This window comes from Simochromis diagramma, unplaced genomic scaffold, assembly GCF_900408965.1.
Source record: "Simochromis diagramma unplaced genomic scaffold, fSimDia1.1 OVJJ01000131.1, whole genome shotgun sequence".
Taxonomy (NCBI): Eukaryota; Metazoa; Chordata; class Actinopteri; order Cichliformes; family Cichlidae; genus Simochromis; species Simochromis diagramma.
Genome location: NW_024387200.1, coordinates 12,546,349 through 12,562,642, shown reverse-complemented (window position 1 = coordinate 12,562,642; position 16,294 = coordinate 12,546,349). Strand labels below are relative to the sequence as shown.

General features: G+C 41.4%; 1 protein-coding gene across 11 annotated transcripts in view; it reads right to left on the bottom strand.

The window, feature by feature from the left end:
* Window positions 1–16,294, bottom strand: part of nav3 (neuron navigator 3) — a 398,636-nt gene that overhangs the window by 22,042 nt on the left and 360,300 nt on the right. For 8 of the 11 annotated variants that reach the window (XM_040050291.1, XM_040050289.1, XM_040050290.1 and 5 more), the window contains 11 exons: window positions 14,310–14,433; window positions 11,765–12,074; window positions 10,518–11,244; window positions 8,854–9,279; window positions 8,096–8,137; window positions 5,180–5,337; window positions 4,718–4,912; window positions 4,273–4,325; window positions 2,966–2,989; window positions 1,757–1,780; window positions 1,470–1,547 (listed from right to left, as the gene is read on the bottom strand). In XM_040050291.1, the coding sequence (XP_039906225.1) occupies window positions 1,470–1,547; window positions 1,757–1,780; window positions 2,966–2,989; window positions 4,273–4,325; window positions 4,718–4,912; window positions 5,180–5,337; window positions 8,096–8,137; window positions 8,854–9,279; window positions 10,518–11,244; window positions 11,765–12,074; window positions 14,310–14,433 (2,161 nt within the window). The remainder of the gene's footprint in view (window positions 1–1,469; window positions 1,548–1,756; window positions 1,781–2,965; window positions 2,990–4,272; window positions 4,326–4,717; window positions 4,913–5,179; window positions 5,338–8,095; window positions 8,138–8,853; window positions 9,280–10,517; window positions 11,245–11,764; window positions 12,075–14,309; window positions 14,434–16,294) is intronic. The other 3 variants (XM_040050287.1, XM_040050293.1, XM_040050294.1) reach the window with 3 other exon arrangements.

Genomic DNA, 16,294 nt, shown 5'->3' with positions numbered 1-16,294 from the left:
AAATGTGGGTTGAAGTGAAAGCCACACACAAATGTAAATGACCTTTTATTTCACACCAAAGCTGAACAGAATTAACAAATAAATAGCTACATTTTATAAGTGATTTTAAAAACTTGACTTCTTCCTAAGGCACTGACATTTAAAAAAAAAAACTCTTTACTTTTATTTGCACATCAAAGAGTTCTTATATTTGCTACCAGTGACAATGTGTAGGCTTTTATACACCTATAAATATATATAAATACACACTCTCATACACGTGAGAGTGTGGGCAGTAACAGAGATGATACAAAAAACCGTCTGTGGCAGGTCTTGAGCACATCACAATGAGATTTGGACTGTGGGTGGAGAGTATCTGAGGACTCCTGAGGTTGATATTGCCACAGTTACACTCCCCACTGGGAGGATGAGATGAGCTTAGAACACTAGCAACCCACCATGCTATCATGTAGATGTAGTGTGATGCACTTCTAGAATATGTCACTAGTGTATGTGGGTTTCTCTTGTCTGTGCTTACATATGACTTGGTTATGACACTAGTTGCATATTACACTGCTATTTAATTTCACGACGTGGAGGATCCACAGTGCAACTCGTCATCTATTACATTTTAAGTGCTCCTGCAAATAAACTCCATTAGAAAGTACATTTGTATAAAATGTAATCTCAGCTACATTTATTACATCCACCCATTATGTCATAAATAAGTAACATGACTTCCCAACACTTCTTTGTACCAAAAACAGCAAAGCAAAGGGTTTTGCATCAGCTATTGTGCACAACTAGTCAACTATCAAACAGGAAAGACTGAAATATAATGCTCTTTTAAATATCTGTGAATTGTTTTTGCCTTTTTCACACTCTGCCTTCAGTTTCAGCTTTGCACAACTCTGTGATCAAAGAAGAGGACTGAAGCGAGCAACCTGACTGCTTCCACGCACGATCATACACTTGGCATTGATGGTAGGGAGGTGGAGTCAGATGCTGAAGTCAGTCTAACTAAATCTCCACAACGACTTTGTCTTTGGGTTGAAGGTCTCTGCATCTTACTCTGTTTCACCCACGCATGACGCACTTGTGTCGAGATTCACTTATCCTCATCTCCCTGTTCTCTTTCTTCAGCCATCTATCTCTATTCTATTCTCTCTGCTTGATTGAATTTGGGAGAGGCTCTTTGCTGAAAACCCACCAGCTGAGACAAAAGCAGAGAGACAATCCTCGCTGTATGAGACACACGAGCACACGCAAGGAAAAGCTCTAACCAGGGACAAGAAAACAGACACAAACCTACAAACAGGCAAAAGCAAATACACACATGAGGGCTTCAAACACACAGCAAAGGATTTAGAGGGTGTCTTAAAGATTTGTATTCCTCCTTCGATAAGCAGCGCTTCCCATAAAAGCTCTCTGACAGCAGGTTATCGTATTCAGGCTGTTTTGACGGCACCTTTTGAAGTAAATAAACTCACGTTGGCAGCCAGCTGAGATGTCAGAGTCGCCACCTTCTCCTGAGAGGCGTCCAGCTCCCGACGCAGCTTTCTGATTTGCTGGTTGGGAAGGAAAAACGAAATGTGAACGTTCGGTTAATGCGCCTAAAAACCATAAAGAAAGTAAGACTGATTGTGATGTAAACACGATGTGAATTTGAAACTCCCATGGTGATAACTCTGATGTAAAAAGAAAACTGTGCAGGCACATGGGAAACTGTTTAAAAAGACACTGGAGTGAAGTGTGAACATAAAGTGTGGGGGATTACCGTGGAATTTTGGACTGTTTGGCCCTTGATTGAAAAGAAAAGAGTAAAAATTAACACTATGTTGCATGCCTCCATCAAATAGCAAGTCCTGATGTGGCTGGAGAGACAGAGGTTATCAACAAGCCACAGCAATGTTCTTTTCATGGTTTCCGCAGCAAAGCGAGGAAATGGAGACATTTATGCCTGAGATGGTTCAAAAAGTTTTTGCAAATACCTGAAATTCATACTTATATAATTCACAACAGCCAGACGTCTCAGTTTAGCAAGGCGGACAGCTCAGTGCAAGAATGCAAGAACAGTTTTCTGGATTATCATATGATAAGATTAGCTGTATATTTTTATTCAGTCACTCAAAAATATAATGTCCTTTTTAATATTTGTTTTGAATTCTAAATGTGTTTAGATTTACTGCACAGTCACTGTAGTCCACAACTGTTAGTTTGCACAGAGTGAACTGTCCCGGAATACTAAACTCCACTTATCTGGCAGGGTTAAAACAAACACTGCAGTGTATTTGCGATCACTGTTTGACCCAAAGTTACGCTTAAAGCACATGTAGAGACAAAAGGGATGAAAGTCAAACCATAAAACTGGAAAATCAAAGTAGAATCAGTGATAAACTGAATAGGCTTTTTGAACAAGAGCCAAAGGTCAGGGCATGGATCCCATTACAGAGTATATGTTTGTAATGAGTTAACAATAAGCTATGCAGAATAGTAAGGATGTGTAGATATTTATGATCTAGATGAAATCAATGCATGATTAGATAAAGCAATTCAACATAGAGCTAAAATAATTGATTGCAGAATTTACTTTTATTTATTCACAAAACACTCTTTTGTTTAGTTCAGAGATCAAATAGATATCACTGTTTGTGCTTTGATTGACATGCACAGATTGTCTCTGAATACAGACGCTGTGCAGCACAAAGACATTCAGACACAGAAATCAGCCAACAGGGACATGCACGTGACATCTTAGACTAAATCCCACACAAAATCAAATCAAATGGGTCAAAAGTAACCTTTAGGGATGCACAGCAAGACACAAGGCACTCGAACCTTCACCCACACCACAGAGCTGCTCAGTGGCTGTACCCAGCAGTTTCAGGGCATCGGTGGCTCTAACTATAAGCCTGTTTAGCTGAAAGCTGATAAGGAGAAGCATACATGCAAACAGCAAGATGGACACAATGTTAGCCACCCTTACCTCTGAGTGAGCTTTTTCCTCTGTCTGTAAAAATCAAGCAAACACAGTTTAGAAACATTTGATCGCTGCACGTGTCTATTTATGGACTTGGATGTTCCATCAGTAAAAGCACCAAAAGCAAAGAAAAGGGTCATTTTAATTAAAAGTAGATTAAAATGACAGAAAATGTAAAAAATTAAAGAGGAAATGGTTTATGTACAGAATGACTCAACCTGATGGAAAACTTTGTAAACAAAACCATCTCCATCGTTCATCTGAACGTTTACTTTGCAAATTGCTAGCGCAGTCTGAAACGGGCAGACGTGTGTGGTAATCGATTCCTCTTGCTACAACTAATCTCCCACCTCACTGAATCCGAGAGTCGAGCACTGCATGTGCTATTACTGCAGAATCTAAATTGTCAAGAATTTGTTACTTCAGACAAATGCTGTCACAGAAACTTGCTTTTGTCTTCTACAAAAATAGAGAGGAAAATGGAAAGACTGAATGCTACGTAACATCACTGATAGGAGAGGACGGAAAAGATGTTCACTCTTCAAATTAAAAAATAAAGATGATTTCAGTTTTATTTTATTTTTGTATGCAAACATATGAAGTTTGGAGCTCAACAGAAAAAATGTTTGAAACAGTCTGAAGATCAATCTTGTTTTAAATACTGGCAGCTAGGGATGGGTATCGTTTAGGTTTTATCCAATACCGGTGACAAACTAGTACTTTTGAAACGGTGCTGAACCGTTGAACACAAACTTTGTCCAAAAACCTCTTATGTTTAGCTGTTTTTGTGTAAAAAGTTAACAATGTTAGCCTTTTCTGCAGCTATGGGGCATATATGGTATCACTCTTGGCTGGAAGCAGTGCTTAAACAATGGAAAAAACAAACTTTGTCCAAAAGCCTCTCATGTTTAACTGTTTTCCACTTTTTCTTTGGTCATTTTAGCCTTTTTGGCCTACTCAACGTAAATTACACACGAACAACATCAAGCTTCACACACAGAGAAGAACGGCTGCTGCTGCCATCATCATCCGTCATCATTTCTGCTACACTGGCAGGGCTAGGGGCCAGGACTCTACTCTTCCGGTTCTTGGGGGACGTTGCTAACTCCGGGTCCGATAACAGGCACCATACCCGAAAATCCTTCTGAACACAGTGATTCTAAGTAATTATTTATATTACAATATAGAAATTGACATGTTTGTATGGAATGCCATTACTACTGAAAAAAAATAATAGAAGTGAAATCTCAGATATATTGCTATGGTTAGGGTTTTTTTCTCAGTAGGGATTTCTGTCACACTTAGATACTTACCGCAGAATACAGTGACGACGTGCTGGAAACCAAAGACAGTGAGGAGCCATGGACTGTAAGACACAGAGACGGTGCACATGAGTAAACAAAGACTTTTAAGGTAAAACATGGATATTTGTCCTTTAACTCTCTTCACCTTGTGACTCAGTTTGCAATACTTATATTATTACAAATTATTTGGCTGATTGGTCAGCAGCTCTTATGCTTACTTATTCAGAATATGTAAAGTGAAAAATTGCAATCAGTTGTGGGACTAAAAAAAAAACAATTTAAAATGCTGACCAGAACAGAGACCTATCAGCAATGCTGGTATCAAAGCACTTGATAGCTGGTGGGACTTTGCTTTGTTGAAAGTGACAGTAAAAACTGTTTTCACTGTTTTAGCTTCTTTGTGAGGAATTGGGTTTGTTCTGGACAGTCCGTCGAGAATGAGTGTGTGTCTCACCTTCATCAGTGCTGTCTCTGAAGGACCCAGAGCGGCTGATGGCACGTGGTCGTTCCTCCAGAGAGGTTGCGCTGCCACCCAGTGGGTGACCCTCTCCATACAGGTCAAAGGAGTCCTGGGTGGGGATACTGTTGGAGCGGCTCATGCTGCTGCTGCCTGGTGGCAGGTTATACTGACTGATGTTGGTGGGGCTCACTGCACAGAGCAAAACATATACATCTACCATGTTATATTTTCACGTGCGTTTCAGTCATCAATCATTCATGCAGGCACTAAAAACCTACTTATAACAAGTTGTTAAATAATAATCACCTCAGATTATTTATTTATGCACTGAAGAATGCTTTAATTAATTACAGATCATATCACAAGGATGCTTTTTGTGCTCATATGTCTATCATAGCCTTTGTTGATACGATATACACATTTTAGGCACAATAGGTTTTTTTCCTTTTGACTCACAGAGGTTGGAGTAGTGGTATTTTCCTGTGGTGGTGCAAGAGGCTCCAGGAGGAGACAGAGGGGACTGGCTGCCAGTATCCTGAAGACCTCCTGTTGAATGGGACCTCAACCACTCCTTCCCTTCTTCATGAGATGTCTGCCTGGAGGAGGTAGGGTATCTGAAACCCACAAAACACACTTTAAACTCAAGGCAAGACATTACTTTTTAGTAATGAACTTCATTACTTAAAAGTTCAAGTGATGAAGACGTGTAAACTAATGAAGCTACACAGTAGAAGGATGTGAGCAGATGGCATAAAAATATTAAAAACCATACCACACAGAAGTGGATGTGCATGCATCTACACACATGCAGTCATTTATGTAGTATAATAATAATAATAATAATGGATTGGATTTATATAGCGCTTTTCAAGGCACCCAAAGCGCTTTACAATACCACTATTCATTCACTCTCACATTCATACACTGGTGGAGGCAGCTACGGTTGTAGCCACAGCTGCCCTGGGGCAGACTGACAGAAGCGAGGCTGCCATATCGCGCCATCGGCCCCTCTGGCCAACACCAGTAGGCAAGTAGGGTAAAGTGTCTTGCCCAGGGACACAACGACCAGGACAGAGAGCCCAGGGATCGAACCAGCGACCTTCCGGTTACAGATGCGATTCCCAACCCCCTGAGCCACGGTCGCCCTTATATACAACTATATATATTCACAAACACACACACACACACACAGTCTTTATACATAACACACTACTCAGGCTTAAAGCTGCCAAACACACAGACTCTGCTGTTGATCTCCTCTCTCCCAAACTCTAAAGTAATTCAGCAGCAGAAGCCCCCCTTATCGCACACATGACAATCGGCCATATTTAATCCTCTGAGGATGATAATTGAGTTTGCACTCATCTCTTTTCAGCGGCTTCTTCCTTCCAACGCCCCCATTACTACGCTTGTCACATCTGACCCTGCTCTAGTCCTGCGTCTGTGCTCGCTATTCTCTCCAGCAGCAATTGGGCGTCTAAGATTGCACTGAGTGCTGTCAGACTGCAGCTGGAGTTGAAATGGAACAGACTGAAATATCCAAGGGTCAGTGTTTGAGTCGGTATACTTAGTGCTAATATAATCACAACCAATCCGCTTATTTACAGCGTATGACTAAAGGAGGCAAATCTATTAATCTAAGCTCCCCATGTAGAAAGTCTACAGTTTATAAAAGAGCTATTTGGCATGTTTAAGATGAAAACAGATTGCCATTGCCAATAAAAACGTTAAAGTGAACACTGCAGACCGCACTGAGGCAAAAAAGGCAAAAGCGTCGTGCGAGATCAGATGGTTTTAGGCTCCATATAGCATGAGCGTCAAATGCTCGAAAAATGAAAGAACACCCAGCATGCCCCATCCGACACCTCTCCAGCAGTACTCTATAATTGGCTGGAAAGGCTGTTCCCTGTATCAGTTGTGCCACTGTGATGAATAGGTCATGGTGCTTCAGTTTCCATCCACTCAGTTACAGCTAAATTCAAAACATTCATTCTATACTCGCCTCAGCTAACAGAGCAAATGTTATCGGAAAGTTTAAGCCATTTTCGGAAGCCGAGAAAGAACTCAGTGGCTGCGTTTGCCACATTTCTAACTTTGCATGAGATGAGTGTAGGATTAGGATGAGCACAGAGAAGCAGACAAGCAGACAGATGGAAAAACACACTGCTCCCTCATCATCCCAGATAGCATTCATAGTATGTTAGAGATTTTTTTTTTTTTTGCATCAATTCAAAGAAGTCAAAATCTAATTTGAGCTCCAGAATTTGTTACATAATTGCATGATAAACAGAAAAAATCCATAACTAGACTCAAATATGAGTTCCCTATATATTTAGTCAAATGTAAACAGACTGTATGTGAAAAGATGGACATAGTTTATTGGGCTAAAAAAAGGAGGTTTTCAAACGACATTATTCCTAAGCAGCGGGGGTTGACTCCTCAAGATGAAAACAAGACTGTGGGAAAACAATGCTTGTGACCTCAATAAACATTTTCCTGGTGAGTTAGGCTCTGTAGTTTAAAGTCTTAATAAACACAACAGGATATTCATTTGTAAATTATGGATGATAAAGCAGGTCATGCTTTATTAGTGTCTCAAGGGAATTAACCATCCATTTAGGTGAGATTATGGTGGCGATGTTTGCTTTTTATCAACAGCCTTTGATCAGTGCTTGACTTAAGTGCTAATATAATCAGAACCAATCTGCTTGTATCACTAAAGGAGTCACACACTGTAAATCTGCAGTTCATAAAAGAGCTATTAAGCATACTTAGGATGTAAACAGATGGTGTAAACATAAATGTTTACGCTCATTTTTTTTATATCGACTCTCAGTTTTTATTTAATCTTCAAAAAGTTTTTATTGAGCAGTAGTTTTTTATTGACCCACATCCTTATCAAACCTGTGTACTTTATCATTATCACCTCAGCCTAATTATACATAATTCTGAACATGAACTGATGGAGGCAGGTTGATAAACTAGTTAATAATTTTTATCGATTCATTTATCTAATAATTTAAAGCAGGGGTGTCCAACTCCAGGCCTCAAGGGTCGGTGTCCTGCAGGTTTTAGATATCACCCTGGGTCAACACACCTGAATCAAATGATTCGTTCATCACCATTTAGCCATTTAGGTCATTTACCCATTTAAATCAGCTGCCACCGCCTTTGAGGCCTGGAGTTGGACACCCCTGCTTTAAAGTAAATATTTTATATCAATTCTGTTTATTGATGACTTTTACCTGGGAAACACCGCTATGGATTGTGCAAATAATGACACATGAAAAACAACACGGAAAGCCTGACATTAGAATGCAGATGCATGTATGCATGTGATCTACATGGAATGTGGCTGCAAATGTGTTGTACCTCAGTCCCTTTTTGGGAAGTGTGTTTCTGTCAAGTGGCATGCTGTTAAAACACAGAGGATGAGCAAATTAGATGAACACCTGTAAACATTTGTTTTGTGATACACAAGAAAAAGAACTGGTCACATTTTACAAACTTGACTTTTGACATACACAAAGATGCACACAATGGAAAATCCATTAAGACATTACTAATGCACCTCAGTGCAAAAGACTACGTGGATAAAACAGGCAGAATTGAGATTGTTTCATTTTTGAGACAGCTGAACTAGTGAGGGGAAATAAATGTGTTTGCTGCTTCTATGCTCTATGATGTAATTCATGCAAAGTGTGTGGACAAAAAAATGGAAAGGCCTTTATAGAGGCTACACGTAGGAATGGGTGTCAGAAATGATCTACTGTGGTATTTTTTCTGTCATGGCTTTGGACTGTGAAACTATCAGGACTGTTAAATGTCTTTAATGCTAATTGCTATCCTTATAGCACTTTGAGACAATAACTACTGATTGAACTGTTTTGTGCAGATATGTGAAATTTAGGAGTAGAGGAGGTATTATTTATTTATTTTCTATAGTATCAAAACCATGCCAGAAAAAGAAACTTAAATTGAACCAAACTGTTTTGTGAATGAATGATTTCTTTCTGTTATTCATCTGTATTGTATGTCTACATCTTAGGATAGGGAGATAAACGTTTTGTCTCTGTTCTCAAATGAAACAATGAATACGATTCTTCCCAATCGTATTCCCTGTTACTCACCCCTCAGACAGGGTGGACTTGACACTGCCGGTTCGTGTAACCTTGGGCCCATGGTGGCCCAGCGGCATATCAATGGACTCAGAGCTGGTGTGCAGACTGGTCATGCTTTGGCAGCTCAGTGTGTCCTTGCTGCCAGCAGATGAGCTACAGGCAGGCCAGGGCCGAGCGTTGGAGGGCAGGGAGAGGCCAGAGGCGGGGCTGGAGGCCGGGGAGTCGGTGCACATGTCTGGGGTTTTACCATACAGAGGGCTGCTGCCACCGCTCAGGCCGCCAGCGCTGCCCAGGCTCCCAGTGCCAGAGGAAGGCGAGTCCAGACTGGCTTGTCTCGCCAGTGTGCCGTGCGGGCTGCCCAGTATTGAGGGGCACTTGCCAGAGTCGGGCGTGCCAGGAGAGCTGGCCTTGCTGCTAGCTTTGGTACCAAACAATCTGAGGGCAGAGAGGTGGGTGCAATCATTTAGAAATGCTCAAAAGACAAGTGATGAGCATCTGCAAGATCCTTACTGGAAAATTTAAGGACTCCAAACTGGTATACTTCGGGTGTGACAAGTGCAGTGATCTCACTGGTCAAACATTACAAAGAAAACTACTACAATGGTCACAAGAAACCCATTTTAGGATAGTGGAAAGCAGCTTTTATAAACATCCCCTTGCTTTGCTGTAGCAACAACTTTATATAACAGATAAAAAATATTAAGCACATTTTACAATACATTTCTCCCTGGCAGCGAACTCGACCTCGGCTAGATGTGAACTCTCAGTGATTTACACTGACACATCTGCTTTCACAGCTTCGCCGTTTCAACCCTGCCACTTTAAATAACCTAATCTGTTAGGCCACTCAACCCTGTTTGCCTTCTGCATATGCTCAAGCAGCCTGCTACTCTGCTTGTGCCTGTCCCACTCTGTCACCGCAATCACACAATATATAGGTGACACACTCTGGGGGGGAAGAAAAAAAGCTATGACATGCAGATGAAACGTGTTGGCTTGACAGATTGGATGGGACGGATGTTTGGACGCGCCTGCCGAATGCATGCTTCTAATGAGTGAGGGACTGGTGTGCAGAGAAAGTCCTGTCTCTTGTCAGTTCTGATAAACACTGCTGGGTTGAATTTGCTGAATGAAAAGCCATCAGACCCTCATCTTCAGGGTAAAGATGTGTTGCATTTGCAGTGACTTATCAGCTACACCAGGGAGCAATCTATGTTATGGCACCCCTTAGCTATGCAGCCAAGTCTACTGACTCTATCAATATTTCCACGGAGGCAATCTAATATGATTTATTAAGTGTCTGATATTCATCTTGCACATCCAAACATATCTAAAATTGATAGAGATGGCATATATTTTAAGTGAAACTTTGACATTATGGATATCTTTTCTCTCCGTTATAGAAACCTGGGGAATAACCTGCAGTGGAAAAGCGTCACTAAACACCACGTATCATAATGGATTAAACTCGCCTAAATTCTGGAGAAGATTTGGTGAAAAGATTCAGTCTTTCAAAAAAAATGCCCCAAATGTCCTTGCTGTAAAAGATGCTGCTTTTAACTAACAATCAGGGAATTGAAAAAGAAATGTGATGAAATGCTGGATTCACACAGAAACACAAAGTCAGAGACAAAGACAGAATGAGTGCAGTGTGTGTGTATGGTGTATCAGACCTGCGAAAGGTTGGAGAAGCGATATCGGGGTACTTGGAGCCTGGTTGCCTGAGGCCTGACTGGCCTGTTGAGGTGGAGGTGGGGCTAGACTTTGGGGAGGTGGATAGTCCTGCTGCTGGGTCTTGATCTGACACCGCCACTTTCTCCTTATCGGTCTGGTTGATGGTGATGGGACTAGAGCGTTCTGAGCCCACTTTTCCATCCCTGCGTTTAGTGCCTGTTTGCGTTGTTGCCCCACCAGCTGACTTGCCACTGACATTTGAGTCGATGCTGCTGGAGCTGCAGCGATGCCCACTGCGCCCTGCGGCCACCCCACTGGAGGATTTAGCTGGCCTGGGTAAGGAGCGGTACTGCAGGGTCACTTTCGAGCCACTGCAGCTGAGCAGGATGCCATCATCCTGGGGCTGTGAGCCATCCAGACTGGTCTTCCGCACACCACTGATGCTTGCACCTTTGCTGATGGCAGCTGAAGATTTGGGTGCCTTGCCCAGGGTGGCTGAGCCACTGGCGAGTATCGCACCACTGGAGGTAATTAGCGTGCCAGTGGCACCCTGGATCTTCTTGTAACCAAATGAGCCTGTGGTGGGTGGGCGTGTGATGCCAGAAGGGGGTTTCTTGCCTTCGTCCCCACTACTCCTGCCAGCATCTGAGGGTGAGCGCTGGATGCCAGATGAGCTCTTGGAAGGCACCTTACCCTTCTCTGAGGCTTTTGCATCATCGGTTTTGCCTGTCAAAGTACACAAATCCAAAAATATCACCAATCATCACATCATCTGTACTCGGAGTTTACCCTTTGGTGCCATAGAATCAATATATTGGTGCCCACAGCCAGAATCACAGCAATCGTTGCTCATGCTACAGCCAACCAAGTTATCTGAAGCACAACTCGCTGTGTTTAGTAAACATTTAAGATTCAGTCATGTTCATCTTAAATCAACATTATTATTACGACTTCTTCTTCAGCATCACGTAAGCCCATTAAAGTTATTTTTGCTCTTTCTATAAAGATCACTTTCTGATGTCTGACGTGAAAAACATCCACTAGGAAATCACCTAGATACAATCATTTTTAATTAACACCAGTAATACTCGGTCAATATATGTTGTAGATTAGGGTTTTTTTTTAAATGGAGTCTCCTTTGTTCAAAAAGTCACATTTTAATTCTGTCCCAGTCTATAATCGCTTTGTATAATTGCTCTCCTTCCAAAATCACTTCTAGACAAAGATGGCAGGCTTCCTCTCCTACCTGGTGTTTTCAGGGCAGCGGACGTCCCCTTGGTTCTGGGTGGTGTAATGCCCACCTGGGCTGTCATACCCCTCCTCCATGAGCCTGTTTGGGACATCTGGGCCAGCGCAGCTGCCTTCTGACTGGCGTCCTCATACTGGCCCTGGGTTTGGGAGGATGGGGAAGACGAGGAGGTCTTCCAGCGGGAAGAGCCACTGCTAGGATCCATGCTTGCATCCAGCTCCTCCTCTACCTTCTTTAGGTCTTCAGCTCCAGCCCAACTGCTGCTCACCACCTGCTCCGCATGCTTGGATCTGCTTCCTTTCTGGGACTGTGGGGGTTGTCATACAGAGAATCAGGGAGTGCACACAAACTGATAAATAGATGGAAGAATTCAGTAACAAAACTGTAATGCTTCTGGGCTGCAGTTTATACCAGTAAGTCTTAAAAGCATTACCTGATCATCACTGCAGTTCCTTAACAATATTTATAAAGAATGCAAAAAAAAAAAAAATGCAGTGACAGGAAATGATTGCAAGCAAGTTTTATATCTTGGTATGTCAACCCTGCCTTAAATGGAAGAAATCAAATAAGTCACAATGCTTTGAAAATTATATGCAATATTTAAACTATTGAAAGGTGACACACTAAAGCAATACAGTCAGCAAAGAGTCAGCAAAAAGAAGTAAGTCTCTGCACAAGCTGAGCAGCGTGGTTTATGTCTGCATGTGAAGTGTTAGCTATCTTTGGAATCTCCCACATCCAGATCTCTGCTTTTGAGGCGTATATGAACGCACCCACACAAACTCAAACACATAGCAGTGACAGCTAGCCTACCGGAACAGATGGTCAGTCTCCCTAGCAACAGTAGAGTCTCTTAAGAGCCCAGTCTGTTAGGTATTTCATGAGGGGCCAAGAATACTTGGCAGAATACGGTGAACGTCTCTGAGGAGAACCGAGCACCGGCCCTCTGTCCACAGTTAATTCCTTGAGCACAAATATAGAAATCAAATTAAGAAAAATAGGAACTGTTCAAACTATAAAACTATACAGTCCTGCTCTCACTATAGCAAGTATGCATACTGCTGTGATTTGGTGCTATTGTTGCAATATTATCAAAGGAAATGTCAAATCACCATAAATCCTCAATCCCGCATTGCCCCAATGCAATGCAACACCAAAAAAAATGAAACCCTCCATGCCTGCTTCTTTCACACACTCCACCGCCAGTTTATAATGGGAGCTTATCCCAACGGTAACAAAGCAAGTCAAGTAAGCGTGTAAAATTGTTGGTGTGTGCCTTGATCAAGACATAACACAAAGTTGAAAGAAATGTGAAAGTTTAAATAACAAGCTGTGACAAGACATGCAAAGTCGTGATTTTCAAGTTGGTCACGGCAGGAAATGTGTTTTAGTTTGGGAGATAATTACTGTGCAACTAACACTGGTTACTCACAGCTGCTAATTGCTCTATAGGTATCATGACTGAGACTTGATGCTACATGCTCTGTGAGTGCGGCTTTGAACTAAACACTAATCCTACAATAACACCATGGTCACGATGGTAATATGCTTATCATTTATTACATTTAACTAAAACACATGAGGAGGTATTAGCGCATATATTTCATGAGATTATGGGAGAGTAGATGACTATGAGTGCAACCATCCATCTAATTTTTTCCTGCTTATCCAATTCATGGTCATGGGAGTTGATGGGGGCCTGGAGCCTATCCCAGCTGCCATAGGGTGAGAAGCAGGGTACACCCTGTGTGGGCTAACACAGAGAGACAGGCAAGCATTCACACTCACATTCACACCTATGGCCAATTTAGAATCACCAATTAACCTAAACTCCATTAACTTCATGTCTGTGGACTGTGGGAGGAAGTCGGAGAACCCACGCACACACGGGGAGAACAGGCAAACTCCACACAGAAAGGTCCCAACCAGATGGTGGATTCAGACTCAGGACCTAGGCAATAGTGCCAACCGCCACACCGCTCACGGCAGTGCTTTCATTCTAATAACTAGATATTAGACAAATATCTAATATCATCAAAGAAACTAAAACTAACAATGAAAATAATAAAAACTGACCAAGGAAACAATCAAAACTGAACTGAAAAGAGTCAAACAAACTGAAATGACAGTTGAAAATAAATGGGTAAAGCTAAAATAAACAGTTTAATGTGAAACTGTATAATAACTTTGATGATTTGATTAATGATAACATTAATCAAATTCATCCTGACCTGTGACCATTAATACTAAACACCCCCAATCATACTATATGTAGCAACTTATAATATTTTTGCCACATAAATAAATGAAAATGAAGCATTATGACATATGGTGGTACTAATGTAAACATTAACATCTGCACCAGAATTTATGGTAATCTCTCTAATTAACAAATGAGTAATTTTGCCTGAACCCATAGAGGCAGAGACATGGAACAGAAGCCTAAAAAAGTCATAGATGATGACGAGCCACAGACAACGTGTGGCTATCCCAGCTGTGAGCCTATTTGAGGCTATCGAATGGTTATTTTTTATGTGCTCACCTGCGCTCCTTTGCTTTTGCGCGATGAGCTGACACAGGAGTATGCAGGTGTGTTCAGATCATCAGTACTGATGTTGTCCAGCGTGTCACTTAGGCCGCTGCTCACTGAGCTGCTGTCATCCCAGCTACAACAGGAGAGAGAGAACGGACAAAGAAGAAGACAATGGTGAGGCCACAAGAAGAATGAAGGTGAATCTTTTAACCATCCACGATAGCAAATCATTTCCAGTCATCAAACCGCTGTGCTCCTTTAGTGTATAATTTGATATCATGAGTTTTTGAGACTTCACCGTTTAATTGTTTTCCCCACAAAATGACATTTGTAATGTAATGTAAATTTATGTGTTTGCAAGCTCAAGCATTATTTGCTGCTATCAGACATAATTAATCACCTGCAGTAATAATACATTAGTTTGTATTTGCTTTCACTGAGCTCTTACATACATATATTCAGACAGGCAAACTGAGAGTCGGCCGGCACTATAGATGTGACAGCTCACAGACACATGTACAGTCCTGACAGTCCTCACACACAACAACTGGTTTACATACCAACATATCGAGTCTCATCTGTGTGTGTGTTTGCCTTTGTGTGTTGGTCTGTGTGTGTTTCGATGACACGCCCGTAATTAGCATGACAAATCTAACCAAATAGCTCCAAGACTTTAATTTCTGAAAAAACAAATAAAGATGTACGGAAATGAGTGCTCACACCACATCACCCTATAATATTCAAACAGACAACAATGTCAAGGGGCTTTGATATGTCACAAATGTTCATTTTGTTAAAAAAAAATGATAAAATCAGAATTAAAAACATAAAGAATGAAATTCTGGAAATGGAGAACCCAGAAAGCAGGAGAGGCGGGATAGTAGGAGAGCTGGAAATGTGCAGACATGTGCAGAAGAAGCCCAGAGAAAATGATGGTGCTGTTGAGTCAAAAGCATAAGAGCTGTTATGCTTAAAACATGCATATAACTTGACTTTTGTTCCTTTTAATTGTGTTTTTAGGCATGATAATAAAGAGAGAAACCTACTCTACTCCTGTTTCCCAAACCAAGGTGTACAAAAACACAGTGCCTGAGTGTAGGCACTAAATATTAATCGGTGGTGTATATTCAGTTGACACCTGTAATGAATTTAACGGTGAGCAGACACCTAGCAACCCAGTTGTCCACTGGTGCAATGCAAAATTGATTTGGTCTTCTGACAGATTTCAAATGAGCAACATTTATCTTCACAGCCCAAATCTGACCAGGCCCCTGACTCATAATGTCTGCAGGAAACTTTAGGTGAAACAATCTGTAATGAGATCAACATTTCTAGAAATTTAGGCTGGAAAAAAACCTGCCCCATGTAAAAAGAAATATTTCTATAAAAAAGCACAAAAGCAAACATCAAAAGCCAATTTCTTATTCTGTCATTCAAATTTTTTATTCTGAGATTTCATTTTCCTTCAACTCAAAGCCATTATTGGAAAAACGTCTCAGAGATGGAGGAATAAAGCACAGCAGAAGCTTGTCGCACAAAAAATAAATGGTATCCCAGCTGTCAGTCTGAGCTTTTCAGTCGTGTATCTCCAGCTTTAGAGGAGCTATTCAACAAAAAAGAAGCTGCTGTTGAGCACTGAGAGTGAGCTTCTAATATCAAACACAAGTCAAACCAAGTGTTGCACTCAGTGTGTTTCTGCACATGCCAGACTTTTACAAACAAAGCTTGATCAATGGCAGTGAAATATGCCTGGCTTGCTTTGCTTTAATCTTTTCCTCTTAAGCTGATACTGCGGCTTACCTTTCACTGGATGAGTGTCCAGGGTAACTGTACAGGTTTGTTCTGGTTTTAAGATGCATTTAAAATTTTGGTGGTGACAGGCTGCCAGGTCACCTTCATGATCTGATTTAAAGTTACCCCTTTGCTCAGCACAGCTTGTCTCACAAACTACAAAAGTGACAGGGGGAGTTACGCCGCACACTGCTGCTTCCTGT